The sequence below is a fragment of the Hemiscyllium ocellatum genome, chromosome X (genome assembly GCF_020745735.1).
Source record: "Hemiscyllium ocellatum isolate sHemOce1 chromosome X, sHemOce1.pat.X.cur, whole genome shotgun sequence".
NCBI lineage: Eukaryota > Metazoa > Chordata > Chondrichthyes > Orectolobiformes > Hemiscylliidae > Hemiscyllium > Hemiscyllium ocellatum.
This window is the reverse complement of record NC_083453.1, coordinates 16,407,111-16,422,901: the sequence shown is the minus strand read 5'-3', so window position 1 is coordinate 16,422,901 and position 15,791 is coordinate 16,407,111. Positions and strand designations below refer to the sequence as shown.

Here is a 15,791-nt window from a genome sequence, read left to right as displayed (position 1 = left end):
CTGCAAGACCCATGCAGTGCTGTTTCCCTTGCATGCAAAAGTAAAGGCAGAAATCAGGAGGCTGGAAAGTGAAGAAATCATCAAACCAATCTAGTTTGTGGAATGGGCAGCACCAATTGTATTGATGGTGAAGCCTGACAGATCAGTTTGCCTTTGTGGAGATTTTAAACAAATTGCTTCTTGTAGCTGGATTAATACCCAATCCCACACAGAGAGGATTTGTAGACAAAGCTGGTGCGGGGTTGGGGGGGTTCTGGTGTCCTTCATGAAGCTGGACATGAACCATGTCTACCTGCAATTGCGGTTAGGTGAGGATTCTCATAAGTATGCCACAATTAATGCCCATAAGGTTTGTGACAATATACGAGACTGCCATTTGGGGCATCATCAGCCTCATCCATCTTTCAGTGGACCATAGAGAACATTTTTCAAGGTCTACCTCAGGCTCAGGTTGTCATTTATCTGGATGATGTGTTAATAACAGGGAAAAACCAATGAACAGCACTTAGAGAACTTGGACATCAACCTTTCTCCAAGGCAGGCATATGGCTTAGGTGGGAAAAATGTGTATTCCAAGCAGCCCAAAATACCAACTTGGTCTACAGAGTCGACAAGACCGGGTTACACCCTTTGGAAGATAAAGTGAGGACGATCAAAAGTGCTCTGGCTCTCACGGCTGTACCGGAGCTTAGACCTTTCCTTGGATTGGTGAATTATTACGGAAAGTTCATATATAACCTGACCTCAGTCCAGGCACCCTTACATCTACTATTGAAAAAGGGGCAGCCTTGGAAATGGTCTTGTAGATAATACATAGTCTTTAAGGAAGTTGTCTAAGATATTGGCATGCTATGATCCTATTCAAGGTCTGGTTCTGATATGCGATGCTTCCACATACAGTATCGGGGTAGTGTTGGTTTACAGATGGCTCAATGGAGCGGAATGCCCAATAGCTTATGGTTCCAGGACTTTGGCTCATGTAGAACGTAAATATGCCCAGACAGAGAAGTAAGGTTTGACGGTCATCTTTGGTGTGAGAAAGTTCCACCAATGCCCTTACAAATATAAATTTGTAACAGTAACAGACCGCAAACTCCTGCCAGAGCTACTCTCAGAGGACAGGGCCATGCTGCCCATAGCTTCAGGTTAAATCCAGCAGTGGGCTCTCATTCTCTGTGCATACAATTCCAAGTTGGAACACCACTAGGGAGGCCAAGTAGCAAATGTGGATGCCTTGAGCCACCTCCCATTGGCAGATATTTCACTGGTGTCACTGCCACTGCAAGAGTTCATTCTGGTTTTAAATTTTCTGGACAGCCTTTCGGTCATCACTGACAATATCAGACTATGAACACAAAAAGATTTGGTCCTGGCAAAACTAAAACAGCTGGTGGTAATGGAGGAAACCAAAGGGCCATCACATCCAGAATTGGAACCTTTCTGGACCCGGTGAGACCAGATCACCCTTGTGGATTACATTTTATTGAGGAGCAAGAGTGATTGTCCCGAACAAAATGGGGGGAGGGTGAAATGGCGTCAGGAACGTCAATGCTGGACACAAGACTCCTCTACGCAAGAGAGACGGTTTACTTCAGGGAATAAAGTTTGGTGTCAAGACCATGGAAATAGCTCTGCATGGATAAGAGGCGTGGTCGATGCGAGGTCAGGTCCCATGACACACACAAAGTTCGGGTAGATGAGTCTATCCAGAAAAAACACATGGACCGCATGAAGCTTTCAAAATCACAAATGTGGCAGGAGCAAAACTTATCTGGCTCCTCAGAACAACCAGAAAGGCTATCAGAACCCATGAGTTCTCCCTCTCTGTCTAGATCAAAGAAATCTTGGAGTCTGAGATGGATATGACAGATGTTGTAGCCTCAATGCCTTTACCACTTGAAGAAGAGGATGAATTTCTTGAGATGCTCTGAGCACAAGAGGTGGACTATGGTCTAGTACACACTGCCCATATCCAAGGCTGAATTGGATGAGCTGGACCTGGTACAAAACCACCCCAGGAGAGGATATAAGACAAAGAACACAGGCCAACATCCCTGGACTTACAGGGGAGGGATGTAGTGATTGTAACAAGATCAGCCAGGTGGATCTCTGTCCCTGGAAGGCTCAACGACTCCTGTTTCTGATCGAATGGCCAGTGGCCCTAGAATAGTATTCCAATGAGAGTCAGTGCCTTCAGGAAGTGAAAAGAAAACATCAGAGAAAATAACAACTCTGGGGAACAGTTCCTGAACTTGAAAGGGTTGGAGCAGGAAATCAGTCAACGTATCTGCTCCTGATCGCCAATAGTCCAAAAATGCCTACCTGTAATGACAGGATTAAACTAATTTGTAATGTCAACCATAGTTCCATATTCAACCAGAGTTTAAGATTAAACATACAAAATGGCCATTTAGGGAAAGTGGCTAGGCACCATGGAACCATTCCCCAGCATGGATGATTCCTCTAATAAGTGAAGGTGAATGGGAGAAAATCATGAAAGGGAACAGATAATATTGGAAGCTTTTCTGGACCATACCAAACCATGGAGATTTATAGCACAGAAGGAAGCCATTCAACCCACCATGCCTGTGCCATCCCTTTCTCAAATAATTGAACTAATTTCACTGCCACACCATCTTCCCCAGCCTTGCATCATCTCTCTTCAAACATGGTTTTTTCATGGTTCAGGGGTCCCTCCTGCAACCAGTCTATACTCCAATAACCCTCAAAATAATTTTCCACAATTGTCATTCCTCACTCTCTGAATAATGACTTTAAATGCATTGCCAGCTTAGCAACAAGTTTGTATTGAATCTTTATGAAACAAACAAATTAATACAAATGTTTTAGACACAGCTAACTTTGTGATCAAAAAGAAATAAAATTAACACTTTTCATTGTAATTTTAATTAATCTTAGTTAAGGATGCACTTTATTCAAACTGTATGTATGTAGCTGTTTCACGAAGGAAAAGCAATTCCAAAGCTGAAAGCGAAGGGTTAAAAAAACTTATTTCAAACTATCAGAAATTAATAACTCTTTTGTAACTAGTTGAGAATAATTGAGCACACTGGACAGATAATTGAGGTTAATTAACTGCAAAGCTTAAGTCTGTAATGTTTTAATCTTAAATCCCCTGTGTACAGTGATAAGGAACAATAGAAGAGGAGCTCAGGCAATGTAAAAATGCTCTCAAATAATTTGGAAGGGTGGATGATTGTGTCTTTAAAAGGGTGAAGTCGCCTCAGACTGCACTTGTATGTTTAAAATTCAGGAGAATAGCACTAGAGTAAGACAAAAGCATTTTGTCTGTCCTGTTGATTGGAAAATTGATATGTGGTGTGGAAATACCTGACAAAGGAGGGAGAGGAATAATTCTTAAAAAAAAAACCACACCAATGGCCCAGTTCAGTGCACTCTCCTGCATCCAACTGAAGTATAGGAAAGCTCCTGGCTTGAGTTAGTTGAAGTATTTGGAAATCTTCAACTTACTATAATGCCTCTGGCTCAAACTGGTCATCATCAGATGTTCCAACTTCCCTTTGCTTTCTATTCTCATGGAAAGTACACATGGTAGCACAGTGGTTAGCACTGCTGCCTCACAGCGCCGGAGACTGGGGTTCAATTCCCGCCTCAGGCAACTATCTGTGTGGAGTTTGCACATTCTCCCTATGTCTGGGTGCTCTGGTTTCCTTCCACAGTTCAAAAATGTGCAGGTTAGGTGAAATGGCCATGCTAAATTGCCCGTAGTGTTAGGTGAAGGGGTTAAGTATAGGGGAATGGGGCTGGGTGGGTTGCTCTTCGGAGAGGCGGTGTTGGACTCGTTGGGCTGAAGGACCTGTTTCCACACTGTTAGTAGTCTAATCTAATCAGATATTGTGCTTGATAACAAACTAGACTTGGCTTTCAAGTAATTGTGGAAATGTGCAGCTTTCATATGCAATTTCTGAAAGCGCAGTTCCATTAGCAGCAATGAATACATAGCTTTTGCAGTGCGCAATGTTTCATTAAATGTCTGACGCCAACAGGGACAAAATCAATTTAACAACGAGTCTCCACAAGTGCTGGTAAACTCAATCATGGAAAGTTGCAATTCTGTACTGATGGGAGAGGCCAGCTCCTAAACATGCAAAGAAGGCGCCAAGTGTTCGCAATATTATCACTGCCAAAGTGAATGCTCTCTCAACAACTGAGGACCTAGCTGAAGGTCTAGAAGAAGATGCCCGTTTAAAAGAAAAGTACAAAGGTAAGGATTCAATATTACTGTAAAAGCAGTGCATATATGGATATATGGAATGAACATATGAACATATATGGAACTGAAGGAGAGTGTAGTTAAAGTTAAAAGCAAACTGTACAGGCTCAGATGAATGTTAGCAAGATGCAGCAAATAATGCTTCTGAACCAAAATTGTAGTATTATATAAATTGCATTAAACATGCCATGTTGGGGAAAGGGGAGAGAATGTATTGCAGGAAGAACCTCCACAGGCCAAAGTATCCTGACTCAATCCCCTCTTTTGTTTTAAAGGCAAAACTGGCATTTCCCCGAAGGGCATGAAATGGAACAAGTGATGGACCCCCTCCCAGACATTCAGGAACTCACTCCATATGAGGAAGCTATGGTTGATTTATTCGGGAGGGAGAGTTGGGACAGTGGAGATTGGAGGGGAGCGCAGAACTGCTGGTATGTACTATATTACTCATATATTCTATGATTGCACGGTGTGTTACGTCAACATGTCCATTAGCACTAATTCTGCACAAGCGCATAATAGTGCATGCAACGGCAAAATAGGACACAACTGGATGTGTGCTGAAGTACTCCTAATGTGCAATTAGCTCTGTCCACAGAGCGTATGGATTATCAACTGCACCAGAAGAGCACTACAAGCATAAGCACTGTCATCACTCCCAGTGAAACTGGATATCAGCACGAATGTACCTACCAATGGGAGGGGTAGACAAATTCTACTGGTCAGCAAGAAAAAAGCACTGGTGAAGAGTGGATATGTGGATATGAGTGGATATGGGGAGCCACCTGTTAGGGTGCAGCTTCAGCATATTTTGTGCCCCTATGGGGTTGCATGAAATGCAGACCAGTTGTGGGCCTCATGTCGAACTGTACAACACTGCAATGTGGACTAATCTGTCTCCTTACACATACCAGTGAAAGGTGGTTTGGATTGTATGGAACAGCTAAATACTTGTGTATCTCATGTATGTGACATCATGGAGCACATTTATAGTCTGCAATTTGACATGGTTAATGGCAATAGCAGTGGTGCCTGCAGAATTGACATCCAATTATGAATATGCCTATTCTTGCTCCGGAGGCTTTATTCTACATAGGTTCTACGAAGTTCATAGATGCTCAGTGTGCTATACTCATTCAGATCAGTAGGCATCATGAGAAGCAGTACCAGTGCTAATTGTGGAGTAGCACAAGAACAACTGGTTGGAGCTCATGTCAGTGGCAGTTGTGTGCTATTGTGTAACCATTGGTGCTACCTCTGACGGTGACTATGGTGACTTGGCACTGATGCAGAGAGTTAGTAACAGTTACAAGTCATGAACTTTCTGGAACCCTCTCAGCTCACTAGATGGGTACACAGCTACTCACCAATAATATTCTCCAAATGGCATAAGGCACACTGACAACCCACAGGGAATGTGACACGTGGCAAATACATTGGTACTATACCACTTGAATAAAATGTTTTTACTTTCAGTGTGTTGCAGACTCATTATTTTACTATGCGCAAAATAAAACAAAAGCTGTGAAGCGCCAAAATAGGTGACAGGGCTTGTGATGTAGTAGGTGTCTTATGAAATTACCAGTGGTGGTGCATTCTTCCTTCATGTTTTCACAGACTAGATGGTCCTCTTTGGTCAATGAGCTTGACCAAGACTGGGTAGATGACCATTATGTGCTCCACTTGATGAAAAAGAGTCACTGCTGAGTTGTACATCTCGTCTGCACTCTTGACCCACCCTTTCTTCCTCCATTGTATTCTGGCTGAGACACTTACATTCTCAGGCAGGAAACTGCACTGCTCAATTTTGCCACTGCTGTGTTGATATTTCCATTTGATGTTCTTTATTAAGTTCTCTGAAACCACGTCTGACGTGATGTAAATATCACTTTTCAATTTCACCCTGCAGCTGTAGAATGATGTCCAAATTCATAACTTTTTATAGTCTTTGCCAATCAAAAATGACCCTTATTCCTCCCTGTCTTTCAATAATTTTTTTAAAACCATTTTTCAAGCAGAGAGGAACAGGGTTGATTTAAAAACATTTAAAACTTTAGTGCTAAAATTAGCAAGCACAGCAATGTTTTTCCCTGAGTGAGTCAGATTCTGTTCTAATGCCCCCTAAGGTCAAAGCCTGTTGACACTCCCTGTCCAAGCTCATATGAACAACATCCACCTGAGCCTGAGGAACTGGGAGGTGCCTGTGGAACTATGGGGAGATAATGAACTTTAAAATGTTTGCCTGTTGGTAAATCCACTGCTCATTGTGGTATTGAATCTGCATACCAGGAAAGTCCCATGTCTCATGTCTGGACTGTATGGAGTCATTCGAACAGCTTTCAGGGCTACTACAATTAATCTCTACAACTGTGGGCCAGGGAGTAGTTTATGGTGCCAGAAATCAATCCTGGTTCCTGCTGGGATACGTATCCAAGTGATTATTGGGCAAGGAGAGATTTGGATTTGGCACAAAACCAAGTCAAATAACCTGATGATACTTTGTCTAGAATAATGGATAAAGACTTTGCTCAGATCTGGGCCCCCATACCACAAGCTCCAGTTTGGGAGAATGACTAAACGGAATTGTGAATTTATAGTTAATTATATATTGAAAATTTTGTATGATAGGTCAGCTGTGTATCTGTTCTATCTCTTTTATCTGTGTACTGCATGCTTGTGGGATACAAGCAAGGGAATTCATTTTCTTTATTCTGGAACTCAGAGGTTTCGTCCAAGCATTTTTTTTCCAAAATTCAGATTATTTTGAACTAGCAATGTCAGGCTTGGCTGGCGTGCTGCCATTTTAACCCCATGAATTTGCAGTTCTGGGTTGTACCTTTTCAAACTTGCACACCTGGGTGTGGGTGTGACTGGTTTCCATATTAAGTTCCGTTTCATCGTGACTAGTTTATGTGCTTCCAACCGAAGAATTGTGACATTGGGTGGGCTTGTTATAAAATATAACAAGCTCAACAAAGAGTATTCACTAGAAACTCAATTGGTGTATGAAATCTGATGATGGATTATAATTATAATATAACACAGTAATGCACCTAGTGTATTATCCAATTGACACGGAGATCAAGTAGAGTACAATCCTCATTTGGACAGGGATAACTGTTAATGAAACTTGGCTTTGAAATAAAATACCTCAGGAATATGAGTTTTAATATTTTATTTCTAGACTGATGTGTGCATTGGACTTGGGGAAGTTTTACTTGCTAGTTCAGGCCTGGATTCGATCTTGGGTAGTTGCCTTTTTCCAGCTTGGCTGAATTGGCAGCAACAGCCTTAAATTAGAGGATTGTTCACCAAATGAGTATTTCACATAAATCTGGGATAGCGATGAGGAGATGCCGATTGTCTGAGGAACCATTCCTTGGATTACATTTTTTAAAAAAAACATTGCCTACCTATTTGTGTGAATGTCAAATACTTTAAAAGGAGCAATTTTCCTTGTGTTCAGGCCAGGACTTTTTTTCAGTCAAAAGCAGACTAATTGATTATCTATTTAATTGATGTTTATGAAATCTCGTTATGCGCAAATTGGCTGCTGCATTTGCTATTACAATGGCATTTTGGAAGTGCTGTGAGTGGTTTGAGGTGTGATAAGGTGCTGTATAAATGCAAACCCTCACTTCCTTATGTATTAAAGTTTCTATCAGGTTTTTTCCACTTATAGAGCCATGGAGCTGTATAGCATGGAAGCAGACCTTTCGGTCCAACTCATCCATGCTGACCAGATATTCGAAATTAATCGAGTCCCATTTGCCAGTATTAAACCCATATCCCTCAAAACCCTTCTTACTCATCTTCCCATCCGGATACCTTTTAAGTATTGTAATTGTACCAGCTTCCACCACTTCCTCTGGCAGCCCATTTCATACATGCACCACCCTCCGTGAGAAAGTTGCCCCTTAGGTTCATTTTAAATCTCTCCCCTCTCACCCTAAACCTATGCCCTCTAGTTCTGGACTCCCCTACCCTGGGTAAAAGATCTTGTCTATTTGCCCTATCCATGCCCCTTGTGATTTTACAAACCTGTATAAGGTCACCCCTCAACGTCTGATGCTCCAAGGAAAATAGCCCCAGCTTATTCAGCCTCTCCCTATAGCTCAAACCCTCCAACCCAGACAACATAATTGTAAATCTTTTCTGAACCTTTTCAAGTTTAACAACATCTTTCCTATAGGAGGGAGATCAGAATTGAACTTGACACGTATAAATGAGCAGAAAGAAATTTCAATGTCTTTGGTTGGCACAGTGGCTCAGAAGTGAGCACTGCTACCTCACGGCTCCAGATTCCAAGTTTGATTCCAGCCTTGGGTGACTTTGTGTAGAGTTTGCATATTCTTCCTGTGTCTATGCAGGTTTCCTCCCACGGACCAAAGATGGGCAGGTTAGGTGGATTGGCCATAATAATTTTATCATAGTGTTTAGGGATGTACAGGCTAAGTAAATTAGCTTAGGTGAATGTGGGGTTAGAGGGATAGGGTAGGGGCTGGGTTCTGGTGGGATGCTCTTCAGAGGGTCGTTGCAGACTTGATGGGCTAAATGGCCTGTTATCACACTGTAGAGAAGATGAAACTTTGTTCATTCTTGAAATGTAAGATTCTATATGTGGTGTAATATTGGAATGAAAACTTGTTGGGTTTCTACAGTCTTGCGTTTTTGCAGTCATATATACCAAAAAAATGTCTTAATTTCCCTTTGGATGGGAAGATGCACCTTCAATATCCAGTCCATGCTTTGTTAGCTAACCTCTGCTGCCGGAGCAATTAATGTACAAAACTTAACCTCCTCTACCTCCTGGTTGAGAAGTGCAGTAGAAACAAATTCTTCCTGATCATTGCACAGTGGCTTTTGAAGGCCTGAGTGAATAAGTGAATATTGGACAGATACACAACTGGATTTGGTAAACCCCTTCCTGGTTTTCAGTTGCGTAGTTTTCTCAGATTCAGTCATCCTTTTGACTCTGTGAGTAAGGCATTAGTGATATGAGTTGCCATCTTGAGGGGAGAAAACTGAGAGAGGCATAAACCTAATCCACATTGAGGGAAGCAATACTGTTTTAGTAAAATTTAAGCAGTTGTCATCTTCAGTGTCTGTTGGAAATGATAATAATGTGACTCACTCTCCAATTTACCTAATGTAAATATGCACCAAATACCTGTTTGCATCCTTCCCCACACAATAAACACCAACTGAGGATAAGAAATTCAAGGGATCAACTACAAGCATGGCACAGTGTTTTGATTACCAATGCGTTCCTGTTTTACCAGGTACTTGCGTACCGTTTTAAATTAGGGAAAAAAAAATACCTCGAACAATTGCTAGCCCATGTCAATATTTACAGGCTTCCTGCTGTGATAATCAGTGATGGAAGGTGGAATTCTGCGATCATAGCTGTACATATTTCAAAAAATAGCAGAAATTGAATCTTGTAATCAAAATTCTGACTGACAGCTAAACTATAACTTCACACTGAGCACTTCCTGTTTCCCTCTCCTCCCCATCTCTTCATTTTCAGACTGTGATGTTTGTGATGATGTTAATTGTTTCAATGGTCTATTTTGCAGAAAGAATAGAATGGGACAATTCCTTAATACTTTTACTAAGAATCATCATGCAGCTAACTCAGTCCACCTGATGGCAAAATGTTTCTCCATTACTTGTCTGAGGTATAATGGTACCATTGGAGGCTGGAGATGATGAAAGATAGGGAGGGGGCAAGCTGTGGCATGATTTGACAAAAGGCTCAATTTTAAAATCAAGGCTTGTGTAACTGGGAGCTACAGTCAGTCAGCAAGCAGGAATTAATGGATGACTGGAACTTAGTGTGAGTTAAGATACCGAATGGAGAGTTTTGAATGGCCTCAAATTCAACAAGAGTGAAAATCAGAAACTATTCAGGAGTGCATTAGGGTGGTCACATCCAGGGGTAACAAAAATGCAGGTAAAAGTTTCTGAGGTAGGGGTGGAGTGATGGTGTGGATATGTGCTTGCTAAACTAGGAAAACAGTTGCAGACCATGAGTTTCAAAGTGACATCTCAATTACAGACCAGCTGGCGTTTCTATGTTTGGGCACTGCAAGTTTAGAAATAACTCATCTGTCTGAGATAGACTAGCCCCAGACATTATCACTTTGTTCTGGAATAATAACAAATATATTTATTTCTATTAAATTTCAGCGCTGTAAGGATAAAGTGAATTCACTTGCAATCTCTGTGATGAACCAGTGGCCAGGCGTGAAGCTCCGGGTAACAGAGGGCTGGGATGAAGATGGACATCATTCAAAGGAATCCTTGCATTATGAGGGCCGAGCAGTAGACATCACCACTTCTGACAGGGATCGCACCAAGTATGGCATGCTGGCCCGTTTGGCAGTTGAGGCTGGATTTGACTGGGTTTATTATGAGTCAAAAGCCCACATTCATTGTTCAGTGAAATCAGGTAAGAGTCAGAGCTTCATCTGGGCTTCAAAAGGATTAAGATGTGGAATACTTCAGAGTTTTTTTTTTATACAGGTTTGCAGAATCAAATCCACATTAATTGCCAAAATCTTATTGAAGAACAATTAAGCTCATTGCTTAGAGGTTACATGGTCAAATAGTTTGACAAGATTTCCTGTTCGCACGTGGAGAATGGGTAAGGTATCAGAGCTGCTGGTCCCATCACAGGAGAAGAAAATAGGCAAACTTGAGCCTACATTATCGGCCTTCTACTGCATCAGTGATGGAAGGTGTCAACCTCTAGAATGAAGTAACATGGATTTGCTCCTAAAACTCATCACATGTCGTTCTTCCATTCTGAACAGATGGCGGAGCAAAGCGCTGTATCCTCCCATTATGAAGGATGCAAGAATGGTAAACGATTCACCCTGAACTGTTATGAAAAGCAGTTTGCCCAACTCCAGTGGGGGAATTGTGTGATACAAGACCATAAAAAGAAATGAACTAAGGTGGATTAAGGAATTTCTTTTTGTACTTTTGGCAATCTAACTGTAGTTAATGAAATTTCAGTTGTGTTCTGAATTAATCAAGAATATATAAATGCTTCTGTTAGCTGCAATCAGCAACCTTTTATTGTAGAGCCTCTTGTGATAGACATGGTCACAATTGTGAACACTCTCATTTTGGAAAGTGTAGTTATGGCTTCAAGTTTCACTTTGAGAAATATTAGTATATAATCAAAGCTGAGACCTCAGTACTGAGGGAGAGCTGCATTGACTGAGGTGCCATCTTTTGGATGAGATGTTTAAGTAAGTGGCGATCTGCCATTGATTGGACCTAAAAGATCCCCTCACAATGTTTGGAAGAACAGCAGGTGAGTTATTTCCCAATGTCAACATTTATCCCGAAACTAACATCAGTAAAGTCAATATTCTGATTGTGTATTTTGATGTTTGTGGGATCTGCTGTACGCAAATTGGCTGCTACATTTCCTGCATTACAATAGATATGACACTTTCAAACTACTACACTGGCTGTGAAGCACTTTAGAATGTTATAAAGACATGAAAGATCCAATTAAATGTATGCTTTTCTTTCATTCTTTAGATGGACAGCTTTGTTCAGGATGGCTGGAATAAGAGGGAAAATGCACATAACTGGGGAAATGTTCATCTTAGTTGCTCTTATGCCTAGTATGTAGTGTAACTGAGTTTCATCTAACTTTTTTGACATCCCCAAAATTTTCACAAGACACACCAGTAACTGAGTGTCCTGGCTGCTGACATAATTAAAAATTAATTCCTAATTTTATTTTTCCCTTTCTTAGAAGCCAAAAATCAGCTTCCTTGGAGATCATCTTTCTTAATTTCTATTTTTTTTGTTGCCTCAATCTTTTTGTATTTTATTGACAGGCATTCTGTATATTTTATAAATCAAAGCATATTCCCTTAAAATATTTTGTTTGTATTTTATCCTTGCTGCAGCAGGATACAACCACAATATCCAGATATTCAGAGATTAACTTTGCCATGCTTACAAATGCACTTTTATGAGGCATGTTTGCTCTGAGAACCTTGATGTCTCATCAGTGAATGGTATATGGTGCTGGCAGTTAAGCTGACTGGCATCTGAGGAGGTGATTTCTTCAGAATAAAATTCTTTGTAGTCAGAGCCGTCAGCTACTGGGATACTGAGTTTATCTGATTAGTAGCCAGGCCGTTCAGCCTGTAAGCATCCTAGTTCAATTTCCTTGAAAGGTCATTTGGAGTAGTGATGGAACATTACAATTTGTTTCAGAGCCCTGGATTAGCTATTTTCTAATAAACTTGTTCAGCAGTCTTATTATACTCCTATAAAGCAGGTGGGACTTAAACCCAGGCCTCCTGGCTCAGAGGTAGGAACACTACCACGAGATCCCTAAATGTAAAGTTGCCATAGTCCTAGTGGACCATAGAACTGCTCTCTTATTAGAGACCGACAACTAGTGGTGAGTTTAATTGGGGGCCATCACATCCCAGGCAAGGTTGAGAGGGCAGGACCTTCATGATCTTCAGAACATCAACTGAACCCACGCTGTTGCCCCCACTCTGCACCGCAAATCAGCCATCCAACCAACTGAGCTAATCAATTCCAAAACGAATCCAGTACTCCCAGGAATGCAGTATAAAGCTGGACTCTGGTGGGACTTTAAATCCCTTCAACCTCCTCTGACCACAAGTCCAACACAGTATCTACTGCACCGCAGTGCCATTTACAAAATCATGGTTTGATCTGTGGATATTTTTAATCAACATACACGGGTACGTGATGATACACCTCTGGAGCAAGTGGGCCTTCTGGTTAAAAGGTACGACCACTACCATTGCACTGCAAGAGCCCATAAAATCTTAGCATAAATGATCATATTCAGTTTGAGTTTGAAACTTATGACGGCTGATTTAAAATCCACATTTGCAATGGTTGGGAATCAAACCCCGGCGAACTGCTTGGAAGGCAGCGATGCTCACCACCGCCCAGGATTAGGAGGGGGAGTGGAGGAAAGAGAAGAGGAACTGGGGCTTCTATTCTTATGGAGGAGAAAGTGAGGACTGCAGATGCTGCAGATCAGAGTTGACAGTCTGCTGCTGACAAAACACAACAGGTCAGGCAGCATCCGAGGAGCAGGAGAATCGGCATTTCGGGCATAAGCCCTTCATCAGGCCTGATGAGGGGCTTATGCCTGAAATGTCGATTCTCCTGCTCCTCGGATGCTGCCTGACCTGCTGTATGTTTCCAGCACTACTCTCTCCCTTCTATTCTTAGGCATTGTCTTGTACTCTCTGCAGAAAAAAACGTGCGTGGCTTTGGATGTTGAAAGACCAGAAAGGATTCTGCTTTGAGATTCCATTTTCATATTAAGAATTATCAAACGGATGAGGTGCTTGATGGCAGCCATTATTGGGCCATGAATTTAAGACTATTGACTGTTTTTGGAGATCAGTTTATTGGAAACAGCAGAATATGAAGGAATGTCACAGAGAACTTACTCCCAAAGGATGGTAAGTTGTGAACTAGCCCATGAAGGAAAGACATGAATACAGACAGCTTAGAGTAGTTTTGAATGTATTTTTTTATTGAGATATGGATGGGGAATTGGATGTAGTTGAAGAAAAGAATTCCATTTCATTCATATCAAATATTGGGATTTCTCACTTTCACATCACTATTGAGTGAGCATCTATAGTTCAAGATGCTATCTGAATGAAAGTTGTTGATGTCAAGAGCAGAGGGATTTTGGAGTTCAGTTTCAGATATACATGGCATTAAATGGACAAGACATGCACCAAGTGGAAAAGGCCATTCATAAAAGCAAACAGAATACTGGGTTTTATGTAAAGAAGTGTAGAGTCCAAAAATCAAGACATAATAGTGAGTCTCTATAAAACTTTCATAAAAGAGTCAGCGCAGCATTATTTTTGAGCTTCATGCTCGTGGAAAGCAATTGAGAGGGGACACTGCAGATTCCTTAGGATGGGAGAACTAACAGAACACAAGATGCAATCAAATGAATGTCGTCTCTTTGTGCTGGCTGTAAAGGGTTGGACATTCCGACTGTGCAGTGGTTAAGCACATAACTGTCCATAATTCAACACTGGCATTGAATTGCATTATCAAGATAACAATTAGCCAAAACCCAACAATCTGATACCCGAGGTTAAGACTTAAGAACATTGTTGGGCTTTACTAACAAGTGGGTAGGATTTTCAGAGATTCTCATAAGCTCCTACTTTAACTTCACTGAAACCAGGAAAAATTAAATGGTTGTTTTTATTTTCAACAACTTTCCACAAATTCTGCCAATCTTCCACTGAAGGAATGGAATGGGGTTGTGTGTGAAGTGTAGGGATAGAGAAAGTCTCCTAAATGTTTGATTCTAACACTGGTACCCAGTCAAACTGCTGACCTGATCTGTGCTGATATTTCATTTTGCTTCTAGTAACTTCAAAGTGAAGTAATTAAAGCACTGCAGTCTGGAAGAGTAGAAGCCAGGATCTCATTTGTCTATGGAGATCCAAAGGTTATGCACTTCCCTCAGTCCAATGCAACGCATCATCTCACAATAGGCATCAGAGTGGTTATGTTGACACCTGTTTGAGCAGCCAAGATAGTGTCAGCACAGATAAACTCAAGAGCAGTGGAAAATAACACCAGCAAAGACAGCTGTACTTTCAACAAAATAATTATTGGAAATCTCTGCCCATAGCTGTCACAGCATTTTTCAAAGCTATTTTCTCCTGTTCAGCAATCTGGCTGAATCCTGTCCTTAGCTGAGATGGCAGATTAGAATGTCAATGGTTTGGCAACAGGCAATGTGGAGAAGAGCATAGACCGATAAGAATTCTGCCTTCTTTATATTTTTCTTCTTTTACCCTCCTGCCCCTGTCCTAAAATGAGTGAGACAACTGCAGTTAGCTCACCTCCATTTGAATAAAGATTCAATTCTTCACACTACTCCAGGTATTCAGTTGATATGGTAGACTATGGGGTGGATGAAACAGGATGAAACACTTCCTGCAGAGACAAGGAATGGTGGAAATTAAATGTGACTTGTGCTTGTGTACATTGGTGACAGAGATCAGACCAGATTGTCCTTCTGATAAAGAATTAGCATAGAGGGAAGTGGGGAGAGAGAGAAAAAAATAGAAAATACCTCAGTTAAAAAAACACTGAGGGAAAATAAATTAAATATAAAAAGATGTATTTTTGTCAATCTAACATGATTGAAGTCCTCAACAAGAATTGTGTTCTAAGGTCTAAATTCTTAAATTAGCAGTTTGTGCAATGTGTGGGAAGTTTAAGACAGCCCTCTTGTTCCCACAGCTAATGCTTCCCTTATTGAAATAAGAACCTCTCAGATGTTTGTTGATGGGAGAAGGAGAGAATTTGCGCACTAATTCAGGAAAATGTACAAGGAGGAACATTCGTAACTTTCCCTTCTGTATAGCAAGACAATTCCTGGATGCTTTCTTTGGCAGATCTGTTGCTGTTTTCATTAAGCATATGCAAGCATTAAAAACACAGAATTCTGGGGTTCAACCCAGTT

General features: G+C 41.1%; 1 protein-coding gene across 1 annotated transcript in view; it reads left to right on the top strand.

Moving 5' to 3' along the window:
• The window catches only part of LOC132805711 (sonic hedgehog protein-like), a 104,702-nt gene that overhangs the window by 67,287 nt on the left and 21,624 nt on the right, over nt 1–15,791 (top strand). Inside the window, exon 2 of the mRNA XM_060820919.1 lies at nt 10,448–10,709. Within this exon, the coding sequence (XP_060676902.1) occupies nt 10,448–10,709 (262 nt within the window). The remainder of the gene's footprint in view (nt 1–10,447; nt 10,710–15,791) is intronic.